Source organism: Electrona antarctica, assembly GCF_951216825.1.
Source record: "Electrona antarctica genome assembly, chromosome: 2".
Lineage (NCBI taxonomy): Eukaryota > Metazoa > Chordata > Actinopteri > Myctophiformes > Myctophidae > Electrona > Electrona antarctica.
Window position 1 is genome coordinate 17,196,585 of NC_136807.1, and position 26,604 is coordinate 17,223,188.

The window sequence follows — 26,604 nt, forward strand, 5'->3', positions numbered from 1 at the left end:
AATATACAGTCAATGTTTCCAGTCAGTGTAATTTCTGCTAAGTATGAACAAGGAAGCTTTTCTGTATCAATGTTTTTGGTCAAAGTATGGGATTGTCCCAACTCAGGACAGCAATCACACAGGACAACAGATGCAAGGGTGCGCATTCATCCATCCACAACCTCCACACCAATCTACAGACATCCAGCGGCCACCACACAACAAACTACACATCAAAGCTTATTCCCATTTCAAACTCAATCTGTATCTCATGTTCAAGCTCAAGTTTATCCACATGTGATAAAGGGCTGCCAAGCTTTGTGAAACTTCAGTAGAGCCCCGCAAAGTGTATTTTATTTTTATTCTCAAGAAATGTAATGGGTCCTTTGGGTGTGGGAGGATGGGCGTGTTTTTTCATTCTTTCTTTCTTTTTTAACCAGTAAATCAGGATGAGACCGAGACGTCTCGCCACAAAAGCAACTAATGCTTGATTTGCGCTTCGTCATACGACACTGTCGCTCCCCGAAAATAGCTACCCTACAAGCTCAGAACACGGAGTTGGCGACACAAGGACTCTCAAGGAACCTTGACAGATATTATTTTGAATTACATTTCTTTCTTAATGTGACAGACTGTGTTTTCAATATTCACTTTTCAGAATACAAAATATAAATTGCACTAATCAGTAGGGTGTTAGCATTATAGTGCAGAATGTAGTCATGATTCTGTTATAGTCATGGCCCAAGGCATTAAGGGGGGCTGCCTCCTACTGTAGCTGCTTCCATGGCAGTCCAATAGACCGACCCATTTCCAATAAGCCAGGAAGAGGGAGAGCTGGCTAGACAATACTTGGCCGGGTCCCAGTAGGAGATAAGAAATATGACTGGCTCCATCATAAATCTGATACAAAGTGCATTTCCTTACTTCTGGTAACTTTAATTATAAGTTAGTGCTGTAGTGAGCTCTGAAGTGTTACTGTAAGATAGGGAGGTGTCATGGTAAAAGACAATATCTGTCACCTTTACCCCTTGTTAAATAACAAAGAGAAGCAATACATTCTAAACTTCCTATATCCTATTAAATGATGATTCCTGGACACGCAGGGAAGTCTTGAGTCATCCACATTTCAGTCGGATAACTCACAAATGGATTGGAAACACTATTTATAAGGTGTAAAAGTGTCACTGTTGCATTTGGTATTGGCATTCAGACTGATACATTTGTACTGCTATACTAAACAAATTAGTACTGTTAGATTTATAGATCGTGGTAGCTCTCGAGCTACCACGAGCTAACATCACCTTTGAGGTGTTAATGTGTCACCATGCTAAAAGCTGGCAATGTTAGTCTGAACAAAACACATAGGCCTATAAGCTGACAATTTATGTTCCTACATGTGTGTGTGAATGACAATCACATCATGAGCGATTCATTAGTTAGGCCTAGATGGATTTGAGTTAAATTATGTGCAAATACTGTTCTCAAAGTTTCTCTTTTTCTTTGTCTCTATCGCTCTTGATCTCACATATTGTTATTATTTCAAAGCTATTAATTTGCCAGAAATGTGTCTATCTTTCTTCCTGATGCCAGGGCACATTTAATCAGAGTGGCCATGTATTTTCCAAGACCTACCAAAAGTTTGATCATACAAACTAGAACCAAATGCACCATAAGCCAGTTTCTCATCTCAAATGACATCAACAATCAGTTACAAACTCAACTGAAATTCATCAAAGTAAATGTAATTTTGTTTTGCATTTTTGTATGCTGCTTGTTTTGTTTGCTTGCCATATTGACTTTTTTAATATCATTTTAAGTTGGCTTTATACTGAATCAACATACTAGACTTCAATGCATCAAAATACTACAATTTAGGCATTTAGCAGACGCTCTTAATCCAGAGTGACTTACATTAAGCAATAACACAAAAGCATGGCATACATCACATATATAAAAAGTAGTTATCATGAAACATGTGTAAGCTAAGAACGTAACAGTGGAGTATCTATGTAAACTATACATACTATACTATATTATATATTATACATGTGTACTATAAAGTGCTATGACTAAATGTCTGTCTACGTAACATGCTATAAGTCTGTTTAAAATACTATCTAAGTCTACATAAAGTGCTATTTAAAATACTATCTGGACTTCAATGCTGTGTGTGTGTGTGTGTGTGTGTGTGTGTGTGTGTGTGTGTGTGTGTGTGTGTGTGTGTGTGTGTGTGTGTGTGTGTGTGTGTGTGTGTGTGTGTGTGTGTGTGTGTGTGTGTGTGTGTGTGTGTGTGTGTGTGTGTGTGTGTGTGTGTGTGTGTGTGTGTGTGTGTGTGTGTGTGTGTGTGTGTGTGTGTGTGTGTGTGTGTGTGTGTGTGTGTGTGTGTGTGTGTGTGCACGCCTCCTGCTCTCTGCCGAGGCCTTTTGCCCGGTCAGACAGATATCCATTGGTAGATTGGGGCTGTGCCTATATTTATATGTGCCCATCCACATGATTTTTATTTTATTTTATTCTTTTTTTTTTGGGGGGTCCCCCAGTGTCATCTGGGGACTTTTAAAACCTTTTTAATAACTACAAAAAAAAGTTCATTACTGCATCTAAAGTAATTTAAGAAAAACACAAAGTCAAACAAAATTGAATGCCTTAACACCTACAAGTGCTTGTCAAGGTAGGGGGTCCCCAGTTAAAATGATGATTATTATTGGGGGTCATCACAGCCTGAAAAGGTTTGAGAGCCACTGCCATACATCATCCTTCTCTGTGTTGCCATATGTATACTACTAGAATTTCGCGGGCCTTCGGCCCGCTCATCCCAGAGTTGCGTTGCCCCGCGTTGCGATACAGAAGTCCACAGATACAGAAGTCCACAGTGACACGCGTTTTATGCAGCTGTTTTGTGTTGCAGCGCGTGCACGCGCGCGCGTGTAGTGTTGTTGTTCTTATCCATAACAATAAATGGATCAAATATGCTCTATATTAGTTATGTATAGATTTAAAGCAGTGGCTGTCAAAGGTGTGTTCCAGGGACCCTCATGGTTCCTTGAGGGGGTTCCAAATGGACCCATTATAGGTCTGTAACTCTGAGAGTGTAGAAATGGAACCAAGTGGACCCTACAGGTCTGTAACTCTGAGAGTGTACAAATGGAACCAATTGGACTGTTTTATAACGTTTAACTGTGATACTGTACAAATGGAATCAAATGGGACTGTTATGGGTCCATTTGGTTTTACTCTCAGAGTTATGGGGGTCCTTGAAATTTAAAAGGTTGAGAACCTGTATGCAATGGCTTATGTCTTGTAAAAAGAGAGAGCAGCCTATTCTCCAAACCATCATATCTTATGCTTTGCTAGGTTGTACAAATTAATATAGGGTCAATATAATGTGCAGGACTCACGTGTGTGCTCTCTGTCTCTCTCGCTCTCTTCTCTCTCCTCCGTCTCGGTGGTGTGTGGGGGGGGGGGGGGGGGGGGGGATTAGTTGCGCTGCCTGCGACAGTGCTATACTTCTCCAGCAGCGGTGCAGAACCGAGAGAGTGACACATTCGTGTGGATGTAAACTGCGCAAGTTGTAGCTTGAAAGTTCGGATTGTGTAGTCGCACCGGTGGTACAAAGTGAATGTTACAACTCGCACGGTGATGTTGTAAGGCGCAAATGCGAGTACCTAGTCGCACTGTCGAGCCCTGTGTAGTGTAGTGGCATTTGCGCTGCATCGCGAGGCGAGCCAAATTCCCCCCCGCGCACGCACGCACGCACACAGACACACACACACACACTGTACGTAGCTGTGTGTTGTTGCAGCGCGCGCGTGTGCGTGTAGTGTTGTTGTTGTTGTTGTACCACGCCAGGTTTGCACAGTGCGCTCAGTGCGATATTTCCGAACGTGGGCGTTGTGTGTGTGTGTGTGGGTGGGTGTGTGTGTGTGTGGCTGGCTGTGTTTTGTTGCGTGGGGATCGCCATGTGAGGGGGCTAGCCAATAAGGGCCCTGTGTTGCATGTGGAGAATGGTGTAGGTTAGTGTGTGTGGTGTAGCCGAACGGGGTGTTGAGAACATGAGGGGGATGTAGCACAGCAATCGGTGACCCCTACATTAAGCTGTGTTGCTCCCAAGATGCAGTGCAAATGCGTGTTGTAGCAACCGTAGCCAATGGGAAAACAGGATGCAGTGTTGCCAGGTCCGCGAATTGTAAGCGAGTTGTAAGTAGCGTGTTGAATGGCATTTTTTCTGGGCTAGTTTTCATAGACCTGGCAACAAATTAGGCGGGGGTGTCGGTGCTTGTGGCGTGTTTGTGTTTGTTATTGATATTGATGTTGTTTGTGAGTGTGGACGGGAGGCGGCTGTAGTGGCAGTGCAATGACAGTTTTTACGCGGGTGTTGTTGATTGTGGGCGTGCGGCGCGACATGAGGAGATAGCCGTGGATCGACGCGGAGGGTAAGGCTGTGTCGTGTTAGTGTGTTGTTGCAGTGTGTGTTGCAGCGTGTTGCAGCGTGTCAGTGACGTAGTAGCTGGTGCCTTTTGTTCCTGTGCGTGCTTTTGGGGACATGTTTTCAATTGTAATATAGGATGAGAGCCACTGTCATACATCATCCTTCTCTGTGTTGCCATATGTATACTATGAGAGCCACTGTCATACATCATCCTTCTCTGTGTTGCCATATATATGTATACTGTACTTAGAGATAGATGCGCATTGGCTGCTGCCTCGCAGACTGACTGGGCTGCCATAATGGTGAGAGTAAGTTCTGCCTCCTAATGCATGTTTGGTTTGTTTCAAATGTTAGACATGTGTATTGTGTAGTTATGTTTTGATGTATAGAATAGGCCTACTTAAAAATAAAAAATGTGGGTTTACATGTACCAACAAAACATATCTTGCATAGTAACAGTAATGATTATAAAAGAGAAAGTTACTTCTATACGACTCATCCATATTTCTTGGAGTGGCGTTATGGCAACCTTTTAATATTGGGGTGGCTTTGACGTACGGCCCTATAGTGACCAATGTGGCGTCTACGTATTTATGACTGTGTCCAGCGATGGTGACATCATCTGTGTGTTACCAGCTTCCTGTCTCCTGGTGTGGCCGTCTATCTGGAATGTTGGCACCTGGCCACAAAACACACCGATTCTCAAACACACACACACACACACACAAACACACACATGCAAACGCACGTGTGCACAGTGCGCACGCACGCGCACACGCACACGCACACACACACACACACACACACACACACACACACACTCAAGTATCTAAATTTCTACTGGCTTTTCAAGTTGCAGTGGTGGAAAGATCTAAACGTCTACTAAACTAAATCTGCATATATGTACTTTTTACTCTTCTACAATTATTTGACAGCTTTAGTTAATAGTTACTTTATAGATTTGTTATTGTAAAACATACATTAACCACTTTAGCCCTATTTTATATTTTGACTATAGAAAATGGCAGATCTACAAGCTCACAACATGTCGGCAATTATTTATTTATTTTTTACTTTTAAACCTTCATTAAGAGCACTTGAAGTATATCAAACGCCAATACTTTTAGTACTTCTATTCAAGTAGAATTCAGAATGCAGGGCTTTTACTTTAAAAAAGTATCTCTACAATTAAATAACCAGTATGACGCTCTGAGGGCGAGAAGCGACCTCGCCCCGAGTGCAAACATCCGCCTGGGTGTCATGGCGAGAAAAACAAAGGCGTGGATCAGCGTTTTTGCATCGTCCAATGACAAATAGGCTCTGATTCGTGCAATATCAGAGCTATGGAATTAATTCTGTATTGGCCATATATGGAATGTGTCACGAGGCTTGACTGATGGACTGACTGACACAAGGCGTGACAACATCGCAATCAATTTTGACACTGACGAAGGCCTGCGCGCCGAAACGTGTTTGTCTGTCTGGTATGACTGCTGCTGCGGAGCACTATCATTATTAAACAAAGACTCTTACTCGACTGAGTGCGGATTTTATTCATTTTCTATAACATCGCAATTATAACATCTGAATAGTCCTTACTTCACTGTCAGTTGTACTTACAGTATCAGCTGGTTTTGTACCCGGACCGGACTTTTGCATTGACCGGAAACAGGATCCAACTGTATAATACCAGAAGACCTCACCCTAAAGGGCGAGGTCGCGTGCACGCATCCGCCTGGGTGACGGCAGACGATCAACATAATGGAATGTGAGAACAGGTCAACTTCATATATGGAGATGTAAGGTTTGAGGTCAGTCGGATGTAGAGTTGCTGGCCGGCTCCATATATGCAGATCTAGGTGATGATGGAGTCTTCATGTATGGTTATCCAGGGTAATTAGATGAGGTCAGTGTCTTTGACCAAAAAATGCACAAGATCTAAGGGTCTCCATGATGTAGTGATGTCACGAGGCGTGACCATATATGGAGGCGTGATGTCACGAGGCGTGACCATATATGGAGGCGTGATGTTACGGGGCGTGATGTCGTCTACGTCGCGACTACATACTGTATATGCCCATGTATGGAGATCCCTGATGATCTTGTGTGTTGTCAGTTGATGTCACGTCAGTGTCACAAGGCATGACCATATATGGAGGCATGGGGTGACTAACAGGAAATGCACGTTTTCATAGTAAATGGGACCTGCAGTCGCAACAAACAATTGTCCTGACCTACAGTACATTACTGTCAGATCTACTTATTCTTTAGGTCGTGACACTGGGCACCTACGTATGCAAGAATGCAATCAAATGTATTTGTATTTACATTCAGTAAAGATACGATTTGGACAATCCATGAGTAAACTCCTTCAGACGGATGGAAAAGTTCTGTATGCTCTTCTGGGTTTTGGGTGGTTGTCTGGTTGATGCAGTTTTTCATTTTTAGAAAAACAGTTCGATGGTTGGTTTCATGGATGGTTTCATGGATGGATGGATGGACCATCCTTTGGTGTGAATATTTGCGTGCGTGCGTGCGTGCGTGCGTGCGTGCGCACATGAGTGTGAGACTTCCCCTTTACTCTTTCACATTGGGATCCATGCAAGGCTGCTACCGTGTGCACGCACACAGCATGCATGTGTCTGTGCAGGGTGTGTGGGAAGGTTATAGCAAACCCACTCTCACACCCCCTGTCCTCCTCCACCGCACGAATCCTTGGTCATCTAAGAAAAAACTACAGACTACAGACTACTAGACGACCGACAGTAGGACATACTGTACAACATTGACATACAGTAAAGGTGTGTGTGTGTGTGTGTGTGTGTGTGTGTGTGTGTGTGTGTGTGTGTGTGTGTGTGTGTGTGTGTGTGTGTGTGTGTGTGTGTGTGTGTGTGTGTGTGTGTGTGTGTGTGTGTGTGTGTGTGTGTGTGTGTGTGTGTGTGTGTGTGTGTGTGTGTGTGTGTGTGTGTGCTCTCTGGGGGTTAGACAGAAGAATAGAAAGAACGGCGGTGTAACGGTGTGAAACTGAGAAAGTGTGTGCTCCCTTCCTTCTGGCCCGTTCTCTCTTCTCCCCCTCCTTCCTCCTCCATCCAGTGGGACACAGGGGACCTTCATGTTTGTTGTGACAGTCTGTCTGTCCTGTTTGTCTCTTTGTCTGCCAGACCATCTGGAGGTACACACTCAAATCCTGAGTGTTGAGTTAACCCTTGAGATTGTTCAGACATTACATTTGTTCACTAGGAGCTTCAAATGTATGTATGAATTAACACTTCAGTATTCAGAAATTACTAAATGCTATCATTATGCCAATTCAATTTGCCTCTAAATCACATTGTCAGAATCTCTCTCTCTCACTCTCTCTCTCTCTCGGTGACTGTGTGTATTATTTGTTCCTTGTTTCTATTTTGAATCTATCAGCATCCATTCATTTTTGAGTGGTGCAAAAAATGTCCGTGTTAACCTATGTGACTGTGTGTTAACCTATGTGACTGTGTGGTTATGTGTGTGGCTATGTGACTATGAGTACCAGTAGGGGCAAAAGTGGCGCTGTTGTGCCAGAAAGAGAGAGATAGTGTTGCACTGTTGCCTAGTGCTAATTACTGAGAGAGAGAGTCAGAGAGAGAGAGGCAGGGGGAAAGGAGAGAGGGGAGTTGCACCACTCAGTTTTCATTATTCAAGCACAAACTTCAGTGTTCATTTAACACTGATGATAGAATACAAACTCTAAATGGGCATACAGCTATTATGAGAGTGAATGGTAACCCATAATTCCATTGTCTGTCCCTCACTGAAAGGTACACATGGTGAAATGATAAATGCACTAAAGTAGGTGTGAAATTAAAGCATTTTCTGTTTCTGTAAATTCATATCTTCTCAAAGCGTTGACCTCCAAGTTGGAACGTGTGTGTTTGGATATAGGTCAAGTCAGGGCGTTGGCAGCACGGTGCAGTGTGACTGCTGAAAAGACATAGGCCTACTGGCATTATCCACTTCATCAATGTGAAAAGTGAAAACAATGGGCACACAGACGCACGCACATACTGTACATACACAGACAGACACACACACACACGCACACACACACACACACACACACAAACATCAGCACCTCTGTGGTGGTCACACAATTCCCAGAAACTGCCCGCCAGGCGACGCACACGTGAACACACAAACACGCGCACAGGGGCCCTCCCCAGCAGAGATATCAATCAGTATTTCTATGAGTATGTGCAGCATGTGTGTGTGCAGTCTGTGCACACGTTTTGTGTGTGCGTGCGTGCGTGCGTGCGTGCGCGCGTTCAGGTGATCTCTCTCTTTCTAAACCTGTCTTTTGTTGGCTGTTCCCGTTTGTCTTTTCTGTTGTTTTTGTCTGTATGGAGAATGCACCCTCAGCTGTCGTGCGTGTGTGCGTGCGCACGTGTGTTTACAATTTAGCCTATCTCAACCAAAGCGACTTAAGCAAGGTAAACATAATACAAAATGCAGAGTGACAGTGTAGTGCCTCAGTAAAGTAGGATCACGAGTATCGGCATCAAATTACTATCAAAAATACTAATCTGTACATTTAGACTATAAGATACTATAGGTGCATGCATGAGAGTTATAAACTCAAACGTTGCCTTGTTTTGTGTCGATCACTTTTAAAAATGTATCAAAATTGGCCTAAAATGTATATGTAATCTAATAGATTTTTTACCATAAATAATTATATTCTAACAAATCCTTTTGAGATGTTTTCTTTGTGGCCAATTGATAGATTCCTTTCATATGTTTACACAAAAATATTATTATTTTTTCAAACATGACATAACACCACACACACACACACACACACACAAACTGCTGACAAATATCCCGATTTTGGAATAATTACCAGATTTCTCCATTGTTCTATAGTAATTCAAACTGTCGTGTTTAAAGTTCTCTGCTTTTCTGCTGCTAATTCATATCGACATGAAGTCATGGACATTACAATTTCAATCTTTTCATCATGGAATATTTTCGGCTGCAATTTTCAAACCAACAATTTTGAAAAAATAAAATAAAGTTTCACATTATTTATATACAGTATAGTGCAACAACACACCATGCATATACAATGAAATGTGTAACCTGCATTTAACCCAGTATCAGGAACACAGAGTGCTATGGGGGCTGCGCCGCAGGGGTGCAGTTAAGTGTCTTGCTTATAGGGACACTTTGACAGGAAGGCTGGGGCTGGGATGTGAACTGGGGACCTTCTGCTTCCCAGGTCAGTTCTCCTACCCATTCAGTTATGGACGCCCTTGTCTGTCCAGTCTGGACAAGTAAGAGACAGGATTACACAGGGGTCCATGTACATGGATTCACATAACAGAATACACATATAGAGACACACCATATGCATTGCCATATGGTGAAATCCACTCCACACACTCACACACAAGCGCAAATGACCACAAACACAAACATATTCACTGTGCACCCACCAACGACCACAGACTCACACAGAACGGCACGTAATTTGAGCGCTAACACAACATGCAAACAATCTATACAGACAGACAGACAGAGACACACACACACACACACACACACACACACAGAGAGAGAGAGAGCGCATTGCATGTGTGCAAAATCACTAACAGCCGCATGGTGTTCCCTCTCTGTCTCCACGCTCACACACACGCATGATTTATACAGTTGTGGATAGAACATTTCATATGACAGCTCACACACACACACACACACACACACACACACACACACACACACACACACACAGTACATACAGTGGTTATTAACATTTTCAGAATAGTTGCAGAGACCACAGAATCTTTTCCCAAGTCCTGTGGCTCTCTCTCTCTCTCCATCTTCTTACCCCATTTCCTCTTTATCTCTCCCTTCCCGCTCTCTCTCTCCCACCCATGTTTCTATCTTTCTTCCTGTCTCCCTCTCCTCCTCCATGTCCCTCTATTCTGCCTCCCTCTGTTGCGCTGCCACCACCTCTTTGTCCTTCTCCTTTTCTTTCTTTGTCACTCACACAGCCCCTCTTTCTCTGTTGTTCTCTTAGTTCATTTTAAATTAGGTGTGTGTGTGTGTGTGTGTGTGTGTGTGTGTGTGTGTGTGTGTGTGTGTGTGTGTGTGTGTGTGTGTGTGTGTGTGTGTGTGTGTGTGTGTGTGTGTGTGTGTGTGTGTGTGTGTGTGTGTGTGTGTGTGTGTGTGTGTGTGTGTGTGTGCAAATTCAATTCAAAGGGTCTTTATTTGCATGAGGCAACATACATTTACAATGCCAAAGCAAACATAAATCGAGACTTGTAAAATAAAACAATAATTCAAATAAAATAGAATTAAAGCAAAAATAAATAAAAGACTATAGCTGCAAGCAGCGATAAAGTGGGACCAAGAAAGAAGACAATACGCAATAAGAACAATATGCACAAATAAGAATCATGGGCTGAGTTGTCAGTACCCGGATTTGAACACACAACCTTGTGGTCCAAGGGCAAGATCTCTACTGACTAACAATCAGTTACTCCATTGTAAACGGCAAAATCACTTTTTTTTTTTTTTATCCCACGATTTTGTAACCCATTTTTCACCCCTGTGTCAATTATCTAATGTGATCCTGGGCTCTACACACACCTCCGCCAACCTAGTCCCCATATATGGGGGACATGGGGAGAGCAACGGACTTGAACTCATGCTTCCTTCATGCCTGAGTAAGTGTTTTTGATAACAATTATGTGTGTCCTGGTTTATGGGATCATTGTCAACCGGAATTTCAGATAATGGTCCATAGATTGTGTGTAGGAAGTTTCATGCAAATTGCTCAAAACTCCAGGCAGAAAATCAGGTATAAGCATTTTTAAACTGCTCAAAATGGTGGAAAATCTGAGGGCGGAGCTTACTTGTCAAAGTGACAGATGTGTTCCCCATGAGTCAAGGAACATGTGGAAACAAGTGCCATGAATTTTGGCCAAACAAAGCATGAGTTATGCCTGTTCAAAGGTTTCATTTTCAAAAACTTGCTTTGGCCAATTGGAGTAAGACTGCTTTCAGTGCTATTTGGCATGACCCTCTACTATACTGTAAAGTGACATAAGCATATGACGCTGCATGTATGTATTAGGGCTAGAAGAAGAATTTTCACAAAACAGCAATTTTCATTTGCTCATAAAACTTAATTTTTTCACTTAAACAAATGTACAATTTTTTGTTCGTATAGGTCCAAAGTTCACGTGTAGAAGTTTTCATGCATTTTGATCAAAGATCCTGGGAGGAGATAGATTTGAACTGTTAACTGTTAATAATTCAAAATGGCGGGTGTACTAAAGGTCAGAGGTCAAAAGTCAGCACGAAAGTTGTTGTTTGGCCAATGGTCATGGGCTTCGCATAGTCACCGTTTGGCATGGCCTTCTACCATGTTGCCACGTTTCGTGAAAACCGACTGCACGGTTCAGCCAGAACTGCTATTTTTGGCGGGAGGAGGAGGAGGAGGAGGAGGAGAAGAAGAAGGAGGAGGAGAAGAAAAAAAACCCCACAAAAACAATAAGTGACCAAAGTCACCTTTGGGACTTATTGGTCCAACTCCATGTGGTGCAACTCCATGTGGGGTCCCCGGAAGTTCCAGACCCACAAGACCACAGCCAGGGTGCCAACCCGGTTCCGCGAGCCGCCCCACGTCCGAAACGGTAGAGAAACAAGAGAGTTGTGGGGGTCCCTCTACTGTACCCTCTACTGTACTGTACTGTCACTGTACTGTACTGGCACACCCGAAATCATCATATATATATGCGTCTGTGTTTGTGTGTGTGTGTTAGGTTGCGCACAGGTGGTGCTCATACCCAGCCAGCTACCCAGCCAGCCAGCCAGCCAACACACACAGCTCCGTAAGGGAGTGGTTCAAAAAGGGCCTTGGCTGGGACAAGAGACAGTGGTGAGATAGATAGACAGCTACTGAGACTTTAAAATTGGCATTTGTGCTTTGCCTGATGCAGTGTTGTAGTACTCTGCAGGGCAGTAGCATTTTGTGAAATTTGTTAGTTATTTCGGGAGGACATGGGAGTTATTTTTGCATGTAAATCCTACCTTGTTATAAGTGAGATCTGTGATGGTAAACCACGTTGGTACACACACAGGCCATGTGGACGCCGTCGCCTGACGATCTAAATTTGTATTTTCAAAGGGTCAGAAATGACTAAATGTTATCATTATGCCAATTTAATTCACCTCTAAATCACAGTCTCTCTCTCTCTCTCTCTCTCTCTCTCTCTCTCTCTCAGCCAGCCACACTCAAAACAACCAAGATTACTGGCCCAGAAAACAGAGGTAAAGTCTACTGTACAGAATTGGCTAGCATATTGGCTATTTGTCATGCATGCCCTATTCTGTTTTCGTGCATACTGTGTATACAGCAAACCAAATAACTTGTGTTGGTACTTATAGGCCTCTGGAGACATGATTCTTGAAACAACTTGACATCCATTGTACAACAGTTTCCTGCGCCAATCCACAGGCTCACAACACGTTGCATTACGACACTGTCTAGCATAAATCACTCTTAATTCTGCTCATGTACAGTACTGCTTTAAACACGGTTTTAAGTTAAAAATAAATCCACATTTCTCGTGTAAATGACTCGCCTACCATAATACACAAAGGTTTTCGCCCCTCAATGTGTGCAGTAAATCACTTGTATTTCTCCAAAGGATTCTCAGAGTACAGTAGCCTACTTTTAATGTGACTGTCTATTCTCACTATACTATGAGCCTGATTCTATATTTCACAAGAAATGGCGAAGCTTTTGAAATCTTTTCTGAATCGTTTTCGAACATTTTACAAAATCTTGTTTTTTCGTTGAAATGTTTTACCTGTCAGGTTTAATGCTCTAAGGAGAGAGATCTGCTAGGGATTTTTACTTTATATTAAGTAACGTTTGAGTGAATATAAGGAAGGGTTCTTTTGGTCAGTCTCATGTACCTGTATTTTGGGAGCGGCAGTGTATCTCCGTTTAAACAGGGTAGCAGGGTTTTCTCAGGCTCATCCAATGCTGCTTAAAGTGAAAATTGACACAAAACCAGAAGGGTTTCTCTCAAAAAGTGACTTAAAAATACGTTATCATTATCCCCCTTGACATGTAAATCATTCTGTCTGTCCTCTACCACACTCCAAACAACGGGAGGTTTATAACTCTGGGATTGAAAGTACACAGTAGCAAAATACACAGTACTTAGCGAGATATGAAATGACTGGCTGTACTTCAGGCCTGAGACTGTTCTGTCAGGAATAAGGAGGGCTGCACATAGCCTAGGTGATTTTGTGAGTCGGGGGTTGTTTAAAGATCAGATCAGTTATACAGTACTTCCTCAGTGGTGGAAAAAGTACTCACATACATGTATTGTATGTATGTATGTATTCTGTTACGTGTAAAAGTCCGGAAGCACAAAAGTATTGGTATCAAAATGTACTTAAAGCACCAATAGTAGAAAGTACTCGTTATGCCCCATGTCCCGTTTCACAAGATTTCAAATGTATTAATCTTTTGAAATGAGCAGATCTACAAACACACAATGTGTCACATCGCACCACATTGTGAGCTTGTAGATCGGCTATTTTCAAATGGCCGAAATTGATGTAGGGCTGAAGTGGTTAATGTATATAATAATCAAAATCTACAAAGTAACTAAAGTTTTCAAATAATTTTAGTGCAGTAAAGTACAATATTTGCCACTGAAATGTAGTCAAGTAGAAATAAATGTACTGGAAGGTGGAAATATTCCAGTAAAGAACAAAATACCTCATAATTGTACAGCACTTAAGTAAATGTACTTAGTTACTTCACACCACTGTACTTCTTCTTAAGATGTTGCCGTAAATAACTGAGTGGAACATAGATTTGTATGCATTTCTTTACAGGTGCGTGGGATTTTTTGTTCATGCACATCTTTCCCTGTCTCAAGCAAATACGGTGTGGAAAATACGATACATTTCTTGGTTATGAGATTCTTTCCTTTTTTCTTTTTTTTTAAAAGATTACTTGAATCAACATGATGATTATGGCGTTTTGATTCTAAATCACTGCGAGCCACACCAGTCCAAACCACACCATCCAAGAGAGCGCGATCCCAGAAAATATAGACTGGTAAAGTAGGCTGTGGCAGCTAAATGCTACTTGTGTCTAAATGAGTGGATAGAGGGCATCCAAGGGTTGCATTGTTTTCACACTTAGGAATTTGAGTGCAGTGGAGTAAAAAAACTGTTACGTAATAATTTGTGGTTGGTGAAAGTGGAGGATGTTCACTTTCAACACCAGTGGTGTCCAATGACGGAAGGCTGAATGTACAGTATGTAGGATTTCATTACAACCCAATGCTACGGCAGATACAGGCTGATTTGTACTAATTAACACACCTTCTTCAGCCAGAGAGGCTTGAATCTGTCGAATCAGCTGCTGTACTGCTGAGGGAAAAAAAATATAAACACATGATGAGAAATGAAAATGACAGGCCATCATACAAAAACAAATATATATATATTTTAATTCTGAGGAATGAGTTGATCTTTTCTGGTTTGTTCTCTCCTACTTACTGTTGTTTTTAGGGTTTACCACAAGCCTCAATACAATGACTCATAATGCAGTCACATTTATATACACATAGAATCTCTGTCAATGATGGAAGATTTAATTTCCTCACATACAGTAACACACCCAATTGACACAAATAATGAGTAGATTGGCTATAGGCCCCACTCTTCTCTAAACATGTACTGTATTCGACCAGGTCACTACTTTTTGATTCATATGTTACCATTGAGTTGGGGAGCTTCAGTCTCAGTTGGCTGGAGGAGGAATTATTTTGAACGTGTTTGTCCCCAGAGTGAAAGGTCACAGACCACAAAGCTAAATCACCCCCTACTGATCCACAACGAAAACAACAACAACAGCCTGGAAGCCACAGGAGTAGAGGGCAAAATAACACTTAGTCCCACTTTTTTTCCATCCTTGCTGTTTTTTTTTTTTACTTTTAACAAAGATAGATATAAGCAGAACAGCACATCACTATCAACACAACAAAGTACAGTAAGATACACATACATAAAAAATAGATGCAGACATAAAAAAGAGTCCTGTTCTCTGGAAATATCACAATATTCACACAAGCAAGCGTAAGCATTTTCCCAGTTCTTTAAAAGTGTATGCTCTTTGTATCTCAACTTTTCCATAACAAAATGCCTTCCTGTGAGAGTTTCCATTTTTGGCATTCTGCTCCAAGTAAAACTTTAGTGAAGTTCAAATCAATTCTCTCATCGCAACATCATCCATGCTCTCAAGATTCATCACAGGGCAGGTACTTGGTATTTCATATCTCTAAACCTGCTGCATCAATATTCTCCTAATGTAGCCTCATCTCTGTACAATTACAGAAGATATGCGTGTGATCAGCCCTCAGCATTGAACATGCAGAAAGTTGCCTGCCTTTATTTCAGATGCTATGAAAAAGTGAGTCAGATGAGCAGAATACTAGTGAGTTTGTGGATATGTTGTCTCTTATTATGTTTGATACCATTCGTCCTCTTATTTGAATCTTTAACTCCGTTTCCCATTTTGCTTTTTATGTAGAGTTGATTGCTCCTGGATTCCTCCTGGCTTATACCGCCCAAAGCTTTGTAGAAAGCCCTCTGTTTGAACGCATCCACAATCACCCCATTCACATTTAGCGAGGATTAATCTGGTTCTGAAGTTATCCTTATATTTGTAAAGTAGTCTCTTGGCTGGAATCATCTAAAACCATACTTAACCAAACCCTATATAGTCTCTATTCTTGAGCAAATTTGCTCTACAAGCAGCTTGTACAGTAGCCTTCAGCCAGGCCTTTTAATTTTACTATTACAGTGTCCACATCCCCATTAGCATTACCCTTTTGATTATCTGTTCCACATGCACATATTCAAAATATAAAAATTGAGGCTCCATAAAGTATTTATTTGTTCTACTAATCATTTGTATATTCAAGCTGTCTACTTGTATATTCTCTAGTCATACGTCACCCTGGTATTTTACACCAGTACCCATTATTAAATAATACTAAAAACATGTGTAGTCCATTTCTAGACGGAGAAGTTTAATCCAAACACCAATTAGTCCCATTTCCTGCACTAAGATGTTAATAAACTTTGTCAAATTCATCTGGTTTTTCTTGTTGCGTGTTGTACCAAAATGGATTCATCACCACATTTACCCATTAAAACCGGGAAAGCATCTCTGTAATTTTAGACCTATAGCGACATAATTGTTTTTCACAAAAACTCCTAGGATTTAGCCAAGGACAGACAGTGGTAGTCGAACATAGACGATCTACAAGCTAATTGTACATCTATTTTTGAACATTTTTGAAAAATCATGAATGTGTTTGACAAATTTTGAATAATTTAGATTTTCTTTTACATAAATCTTCTCTTCCCGGGGGTCTCTGGCACAAAACATTTTTAGATGGGCGTCCGTGGCCAAATGCATATCAATTGGGGGTCCTTGACAGGGACTGAGAACTATACTGATTTAGAACGCCTTTGTAGAATCAGCCTCAGGTCTTATTGTCTTAATGGGTCGTATCTAGGCATATAACGATCTATCGTAAATCGATTGTAATCGATTCAAACTGGTGACAATTTAAATTGTAATTAAATCACAATTTGAATCGTAATGCAAACAGAAATTATAAGATCTTTGTAAGAGAATTGATTAAAAGAAAATAGTTTTCAGTCATTTGCTACTGTATTGAAAAATAGGGTAAGAAAAAACAATTTAAAGAGAACATACTGGATTTAAAAATCGTATCGTGAACCTAGTATCGCGATTTAAATTGTCTCGAAATGAGTTGAGTGAATCGTTACATGCCTAGTCATATCAAAATACATTCAGTCCTTAAGGCAATAATGTCAAGCAGAGTTTTAAAACATTTAGAAATCTCTGGCAGTGCAGTACGTTGATCAGTATCACCACTTTGTTTTCTAGCTTTAATGAATACAATACATACTGTACGCAATTTCTTCTTTGTCGCTGCCATCTTTATGGCATTCAAATTGGACTACAATTGAATGCCTTTGTTGAGGCAGATGGGTTTCTTGTAAAATACTTTTAATTTAGCCAGGACTTTTCTTCTTTTAACCAGATTATTCTTTCCGTTTACATGGACAACTACAGTATTTAATATTATGTGACATTTAAATTACCCAATCCTGCATTACAGTCATAAATCTCAAGAACATCTGGACAACATATGCTAAATAAAGAAGCTTCCAGGTTAGGTTGATTCCTCACCACCCTAGTACCCTTTGGCAGGGAATGCCTCCTCTCACCCTAGTGCCCTTTGGCAGGGAATGCCTCCTCACCACCCTAGTGCCCTTTGGCAGGCAGAGGGGAATGCCTCCTCTCACTCTAGTGCCCTTTGGCAGGCAGAGGGGAATGCCTCCTCTCACCCTAGTGCCCTTTGGCAGGCAGAGGGGAATGCCTCCTCTCAGATTCACACACCTTTCTCCGTCCTCCCTCTTTATTCTCATATGCCTCGTGCTTTTGGACAACCTGCGTAGCGGTGACCAATGTTAAGACGTCCTTCAGTCAGGATCTTCTTTCCCAATTGAAACAAGCCCCCTGTGGATTCTTGTGTCATCCTTTTAGCATAACCATAACAATCCTGCTAATAATGTATTCAATCAATCAAAAATGCCTTTTTTAATTCCATTTCTTTGGTTTCGGATTAGCAGAGAGTGAAGGAGCACTGCTTGGCTTTGAGTGAAGGTTATCTGGAAGGTCCTCTTTTCCTGGGTTCCATCAAATTATTTCCAAAGTAAGTCCAGGCATAATAAAAATCCTTAAATATTCTGCTATATCCATGCAGAACTGACACATTTGTTTAGAATAAAGTAAACTCCAGAAAGAGTACATGGATCTACAGTAGGTGGTGCATTCAATTATTGTTTCTATCCTCTATGGCAGTGGTTCTCAAACCTTTTTGGCTCAGGTTATCCCTGTAAATAACTTTTTGAGAGAAACCCTTCTGGTTTCGCGTAAAGTTCCACTTTAAGCGTCATTGGATGAGCCTGAGCCTGTTTAAACACTATATACTACTATACACTACTACTACTAAGATACGCTCCCAAAATACAGGTACATGAGACTGACCAAGGCACCCCTGAATTACATTACTATAGCACCTTATGTCATATTAACCCTACATAAATATGTAAATCTTAGATAGAAGATGAGAAATGAGAAAAACTTGAGAAAATATCACTTTCCATTAGGATAGATTGAAAATATTTAACCACAAAAAAAACAAAGCAAGGTGGGAGCATTTACCAAACATAGCCGATCTACAAGCTCACATGCAGTTTTGAGTTTGTAGATCTGCTATATTTGGTGAAGAGACTTGGTAAAGTAAATTGCAACTGCAAGAGACATTGATACATTCCAAATGATCAAAGTATTCTGTGGCACCCTGGACTTGGGTCAAGGCACCCTAGGTTCCATGGCATCCGATCGTAATTCCGACGGCACATTAGTCCGACAACGTGGCTTTGCGTGCGGATAGGGTTAGGGTTCCGATCCCTGGCCGGGTCATACCAAAGACTCAGTGCCTCCCTTCTTGGCGCTCAGCATCAAGGTTTGGATTGGGGAAAGTCCCTGCGACATAACTAGCGCCATGTCCACTGTCCAGGGGGTGTACTTAAATCAAACTGCCTCACGCTACAGAAACAGGAGATAGGCTCCCGCCCTTATGGGCCTCATGGCTCGGCAAGGCTTACTTAAGGACAAGGACCGGGAAATTAACGGAAAAATAGTAATCGTTCATTCATTCTTATTGGAGCAAAAGTTTGTAATAATCGTGACATTGATTTAAAGACATATCGCCCAGCCATAGCCTCAGGACCACATAACACTTCCAAGCGCCACCATCCAAACGGTTATCGTCCCCAACCCGTCCTGATCTCTGGCCAAGTGTGAGAGTGTCTGAGGCCGATAGCATTGACTTTAGGAATCATTCCATCTCTCTTCAGAGGTTCCCACACGCACACCACAGAAGAAAAGAAGGGGGGAAAAAACATCTTAAGCACGCCACAAAAATAAAAAGAAATGTGTTCACACACATACACACCACAAAAAGGACAAATAAGCCACCATACCCTCTGCTTTGTACACAATCCAACATCTCTCTTGTTTTCCCTCTCGCTTTCTCTGTCCCTCCCTCCCTTTTTTTCTCAGACTGGTTTTGTTTGCCGTCTGTCTCTTGTTCAGAAACACTTGACTGATGGGAGAAGATACTGGCTGCTGGCGGAAATGTACCGCAGTCTGAGAACAGTTTACAGAAACGTTGTTATTATTGCCAGTGCTGAGAAACAGAGACAAAAATCAAATGTAGGAATAAAATAAGATTGGTGAAAATGCTCAGACTAAACAGGCGTGGCTCCTGTGGAGAAACAAAGGCTGCGTACGTGAAATACTGCACTATGTTGTGATGTGTTTGCATGCTTGCTAATGTGTTAGACCCTGGCAGTGGTGTTTTTCATAAAGAACGGATCTGGGCCTCATTAAACTTAACACATGATGTACATACAATACAGCACATTACAGTTTAAACATGTTACAATTTGGGACAATGGAGATTCAGATGAATACGTACAATGTGTGTCTGCACATCTTTTCATTTGAAGTCTACTGTAATTTGGGTATTTAACCCCCTCACCTCACATTTCTGAGGTTTGACAGTGCCTTGCTTAATGGCTCAGCCCATTTGTGCACTGACCACATAGTTACAACATTAAACACTAGAAAAAGGAGTGTTGGTCTTTGCCAGGCTGGGTGTCTTATCCAGGGCTGTGTCAGTCATGGGTTGCAGCTGGAAGGACATACAGAAGTTACAGGGGGAAATAATATTCTGCGACATAATGGTTCAACTTTTGTGCATTTGTGGTGCACCATATTGCAGAATAAAAAGCACTTTTGGATGTGCAATCTATAGTTGCCCCTCAACATGCAATTCCAATTTGGTGTTCATTGGATGCCATTTATCATGTTGGTCATGATAAATGGCATTTATTGTCAAAAATAGGCCCTGCCCCTTTAAAAAGGCAATTAAAGGCAAACGGTATGGAATATCAAAACCCTGTTTGACGTTATTGTCACGTGATTCAACATCAATTCTACCTAATTTAGTGAAAACAATAATCTTTGTCACATTTGTAGCATGCGTCTCAATGAATTCACTTTTGAATCTGTATTTTTAGAGGCCCCTCAATGTGTGATTCATATTTTGTATAACAGGCACCCACAGTTTAGAAGATTCCATGTTTCATATTCCATTCAATGGAATATGAAATATCTGAATGATAAATTGTTACCACATGCCTCCAGATATAATATGTATCAATTGGTGTGAGTTTTAGACAAAATCTCCATGTTTAGTTGAAACCCTTTTCTCTTTTTTTTAAAGAAAATGCTAAATGGCATGACATTTTGTTTTGTGGAAATATACACTTTGTTTGGTGGAAATATTAATTGTGGACTATGAGTTGCATCATGATAATCTTTTGTCATTTTATGACATACGGTTTAAAAGTTATGGTAAAAGCTTGCATGCAAAGTTTGACGTTGATTGGTCTAGGTTTAGCTGCGCACACAGACACACACTCATGGGGAATCACAAAAGTCTTAAAGTTGGCCTGGCAAAGGCTTGGCCTTAGAAAGACAACTACACTGAAAGGATTTCAGTGAGATCAAAGACTGAATACTGTGATTTTTTAAATATTGAAGTCTTTTCCTTTTCACAGTTTCCTTGTATGTGCTACACTAGAAGCACGGTGCGCGACTGCGGCGTGCTCACGTCTAACGCCGTGCATCCGTGTTGTTGTATCTGCGTGAACATCGTGTGTCCGAGGGAGATACACACAAACTGTACATTTTGAAATAAGACAGACAGCGAATTGTCTTTGGTCACTGACCGTGTTTTTTCCATGCTGGGCAGGTTGTGTGGGCGCTCACTCCAATTGAGGTTTTTGTCTGAGGCCATGACCCTTGTGTGTGTCAGCACAGCAGTCACACTGAAGCCTCTGGCAGAGTGCACAGTGATATCTTGCAGCAACACATAGTTCAACCCCACGCAGTTCACTGATGATAAACATCTCTCATGCAGTGGTGGCAATGTTGGGCTGGGTTACTAGTTTAGCTGGATTGCTGCCGACTAATTAGTGAGTTCATAAGCAACCTGTAATTATTTGTTGGCTAAAACCATGGTCCTTGGGGCACTTGGGTGGCGCAGTGGTGAAGTGCCTGTCCACCGCAGAGGTTGTGGGTTTGAATCCACTGAGGTCTATGTATTCTAGTATGGAGGCCTGGAGGGGTCTGTTAAAGAACAAATTAACTTGACATGATTTTCATGTTTGTAGAAATGGGCAGCAATTCAGTTACTACAAGAGGTGGTTGGTTAGGAAGTTGTCGGTGCGCATATCGTTGACGGCAGACTGCTGGGCGAGCGCTGGCGCTTTGGCATGGGTTGGGAGGTCAGATCAATATATGGCGTCCATCACACCACCATATATGGTTGCCAGTCCATCATGCCTTGTGACATCACGTGACATCAAGGAGACCCTTAGATCTCCATATTTGGATATGGATGAGTTAGGAGCATGTTTCAGACGATTTGGAGTCGTTTGGGACTACTTTTTTTGGGTCCCTGGTCGACACCAATGAGTGACTTAGAGAGTGGACCCTGGGTTAGGTTCTTTTTTTTTTGTTTTGTAACCGTTTGTTGCAAAAACATGATTTTTGGGCGATAAATCCCCTCCAAATTACTTACGCATGATCACAGGGGTGACACGACATTGTAATTGGCTGGAAAAATTTGTGGGAGGGGCCTATGTAAGCGACTACGGCAACCACACTTTGCAATTTAAAAAAATTCAGACTATTCTAGTTGGTTCTACTGCCCCACCCAGACAGGCAGACACACCAACTTGTATAACTTTTGACCCTTGCTTCAGTGTTTGTTTGTTTTTGTTTTTTGGAGGGATGATTTGGGGATTTGATCCTATAGGTCATCATTATACTTAGAGAGACAGGGACCTAAACACCACACTATTTCTTTTCTACTAAGAAAATAGTAAAATCATAATATTAAGCTATTCTTACCTATTTTTATCTAGGGAAAGTTGACGATTTGCAAATGCTCTTACTTCCAAAATGCTCTGGTTTCACTTTCTCTCTCTCACGCGCGCACGCTCACACACACACACAGTCACACACACACACACACACACACACACACACACACACACACGCGCACACACACGCACACACACCTGGGGGCTGACCAGCACATTGCGCACAACCACAGCCTGCTACTGTCTGTCACACTGAGAAGAAGTGACACATAACAATTTAAACCAGTCTATGTGAAATGTAGCCTATGGTCAGAAGAATACGGCTTATACAATTCCTCCACTCCTAAGTATATAGAATGTCAGTGATATAGTTCAAACATTGCACGTACCATCTGGCTGCCACATACTAGGGGTGGGACGATACGGGTTCCTCACGATACGATATATATCGCGATATTAGGCCCTCGATAACGATAATATCACGATATTCGATATATTGCGATATTTGCGATACATCGATATATTGTATGAAATTTCATCAACGATATCACGATATCTGCAACTACAAAATACTTGGCTGTTTGGAGACTTTGGACAAATCACCATCCAGTAATTCAGTACTTCTGGTTGCTGTGGAATCTGAGTGGGATTTGCTTTATTTTAGCTGTCATTTCCTCCTTTTTTTTTCTCCGATATCGATTATTTATCGCGGGAGGACGTATCGATATATATCGATATTTCAGCACACCCCATCTGACTGCCACATACCATCTGACTGCCACATACCATCTTTTCCACGGAAGGCAATAAGGTGCCTTGGATCAGAAAATGATATGTGTGCATTTGTGCAACTTATGATTTACTAGGGCTGTTATTGAAAATAGTAAATACTTTTAATTTCTAGTGGTGTAAAGTAGTTAAGTACATTTACTCAAGTAATGTACTTAAGTTCTTTTACTCCAATTATTTCAAAACTTTAGTTACAAGTTACTTTGTAGATAGTCATCATTATCTAGCTAGTTTTGCGCATTGTCGTTTTTTGGTAACACAGAGAGGGACGATTCACAACAAAATTATTATATGTGCAAGTTTAAATAATGTCCGATCGTTGTGTAGATACTAGATACTCATCATCAGTGTCGTGAAAGTGGCATTATTAAGGGAGGATGGCATCTACACATCAGACTAAAGTCAACCTGACTTGACTTGTCTTATTATTCATCAGAGTTGGTTTCGGGTTAGAAATTCCCTTCGATCCTGCCCCAGTCGGCTGCATTTCTGTAATATAGTAAAATAATAAAAATAAAACTGCTCTGGCCACTGATTTTATGAAGTTATTATGTCGACAGAGGCCGAGGAGCTGCTGCGGCCTGTCGCACGGGAGCGGGCCATCCTGGAGAGTTTCTTTACGCAGCTCGGGATGTTCTCGTTCGACCGGGCGAAGGACTACGTGGAGAAGGAGAAGGACAACAGCAAGAGTGCAGGGGCCATCTGGACGGCTCTGCTGGCCGCCCTGGCGCACCTGGCCGCGGCGGAGAAGGCCTACCACAACATGACATTCCTTGGACAGAAACTAGGTGGGCAGTCATTCTTTAGTCGCAAGGACTCCATCCGTACGATCTACACCTACCTGTACAACGAGTTGCGGAAAGTGGTAACAATGGGACGGCACTCCCAGCTGGGCTCCGCCCCTTACCTGGAAGACCTGCTGTCACACCTATCGGAGCAGCTGTGCCACTTCACCCAGGCTCGCATGGAGATGGCCAACCTGTTCGAAAAGATGCACTCGCTGGGGAACCAGAAGAACATCAACTCGGATGAACTGGTCACTATCCTAGATGCTGTGCTTCAGAAATACAGCACTAGATTCCACCACCCTATCCTGGGACGAGTGGAGGAGGGCTTCCAGACGGAGGTAGACATGGTGACCCAGTTACTGCGCTGCCAGGCAGAGGTCTCAGAGTGGCGCTTCCTGCCTGCACTGCTCAACCTGCATGGTGCCAACTCCAAGCTCGCTGCCTGGGGGCAGCTCTTCCAGCGGCAGAAAGATAAAGAGACCCACAAGCACCTCTTCGGAGGCCAGTCTCAGAAGGCTGTGCAACTGCCTCACCTCTACTTGTGGCTGCAGCGCTTCCACGCAGCTCTCCTGGCCAAGTTCAGCTTCTACTTCCACGAGGCATTAAGCCGACAAACTGCACCGGCCGACATGAGGGCCCTGACAGCCCGCACCACACCCGACTACCACGGCAAGATCTGCTCCTTCATCCGTAAGCATGACACCAACAATGTGTCCCTAGTGTTTGACAATCAAGGCTCAGATAGCTTCCAGGGCCACGGATACCACCACCCTCAGTCATACCGCGAGGCGCCCAAAGGCATGGAGCAGTTCCCCGCCGTGGTGTCCCTGCCCTCTGGAGAGCGGCCACTCACACACTGGCCCAACGTCATCATGATGATGGGAGTCCGTGCCTCTGAGCTGAACACTCTGGACAAGGTGGTGCACTTCTACGACAATAAGTTCCAGAGCACGTACTACCTGACGCGGCCCGAGCCCCACTTCACCCTGGTGGCCATCTTCGATGGCAGAAAGTCGGAGAAGGATTCACATATCACCGCCTTCCTGCAGGAGATCTCAGGCTCGCTGCGCAACTCCAAACCTTTCAGCACTCTCAAACCCGGCTTCAAGGGCTGAACTGCTACTTGAGTATCTGTTCTGAATATAGTGTATAGTGTATACACATATATTTTCCTTACATATATATACATAGATATACTGTTAGGTTCTTATGCCTACTTATGATTCATGATGAGTGATGTATTACCATGTTTTTTTGTTCTTCGCTCTGGATTAAGAGCATCTGCTAAATGCCAAAATTTTATTACAAAACATACATTAACCACTTCAGCCCTATATACATTTCAACTATTTGAAAATAGCCGATCTACAAGCTCACAATGCATCGCGGCATTGTGAGCTTGTAGATCAGCTATTTTCAAAAGATTTGTATACATTTGAAAACTTGGGACATTCTGCACAATGAATCTGGTACTAGTACATTTTTATACCAATACTTTTGTAGGCCTACTTTTACTAAAGTACATTTTGAATTCTGGACTTTTGCATTGTATTTTTTCGTATTTTTACATTGCAGTATTGAATTGATACTTTTTACTTTATTTACATTATTCCACCACTGTTACTTTCTAAACTATTGCTGACTTAAGCGTCCTTTCAGCAAAGACATTTGGTGTAGAAGGAAAAAAGGGAGAGGTCCAAGGATAGACATCTGGGGGACCCCAGTCAATGAGTGGCTAAAAGATTTTGTGAAATTTACTATATTGTATCTCAAGGGGTATTCCAAATAAAGAATTTCAATATAAAGAAGTCCTGTAGTCACATGGGATCCTGGGTGGCTTGATTCTAGGCTTAAAATAATTGATATAGCCTAGATATTTTAGTAAATCTCTATGGGGAAAAAAATTATTGGAGATTTTTCAGTGGAACCAGAAGAACACGCCCACCGCTATGCCCAGAGAGTCTGGAACTACATGGAACACAGATGCTGGCATCTGTTGGTCATTTCCGTTCACGAAAATGTATTAAAATATCTTTACTCATTTTTTTTATTTCCATTTCTGCTAAAGCAGCAAACTTTATGCATAGATTATTTTGAGTTTTATATTAGGATACATTTGTGCGACTGTAAAGACGAAATGGATTTGGGGAGGAGGCTTCACATCCGCTTTATTGCTTCCTTATGATCAGAGCTTCCATGCACAAGACTGTATGACAGAAGGATTTGAAAATTGTGGGAGGCAACAGTCTGGCCATGCGAGACTAGATTTAGTGTGAAATGATTATAAATTGTGAATTAACCTTGTCTGAGTACCTGTCATGAGATTACAGAGTATGTGAATATATAGTTACAGAATGAATAGCGTGGAATTGGATGTGCACTACTAGAAGGCAACATGCTTTGAGTCGGAAAGACCAAGATTAGGGTTTTGAGAATTCCGGCACATATCTGTGGCCTTAATTGCGATGATGAAATGAAGAATTCCTG

At 42.0% G+C, this 26,604-nt stretch overlaps 1 protein-coding gene across 3 annotated transcripts in view; it reads left to right on the forward strand.

The window, feature by feature from the left end:
* LOC306942639 (KICSTOR subunit 2-like) overlaps nt 1-25,348 on the forward strand; it is a 31,035-nt gene extending 5,687 nt beyond the window's left edge. The window contains exons 2-5 of one of the 3 annotated variants that reach the window (XR_013792321.1): nt 12,208-12,323; nt 12,670-12,715; nt 15,812-15,887; nt 16,008-16,218. Coding sequence is in view for 1 of the 3 variants with exons in the window: in XM_079528647.1 (XP_079384773.1) it covers nt 12,670-12,715; nt 23,890-25,232 (1,389 nt within the window). In the remaining 2 variants the exon portion in view is untranslated. Of the gene's footprint in view, nt 1-12,207; nt 12,324-12,669; nt 12,716-12,832; nt 12,975-15,811; nt 15,888-16,007; nt 16,219-23,889 lie in introns of those variants that run through there. The other 2 variants (XR_013792322.1, XM_079528647.1) reach the window with 2 other exon arrangements.
* The last annotated feature ends 1,256 nt before the right edge of the window (nt 25,349-26,604 follow it).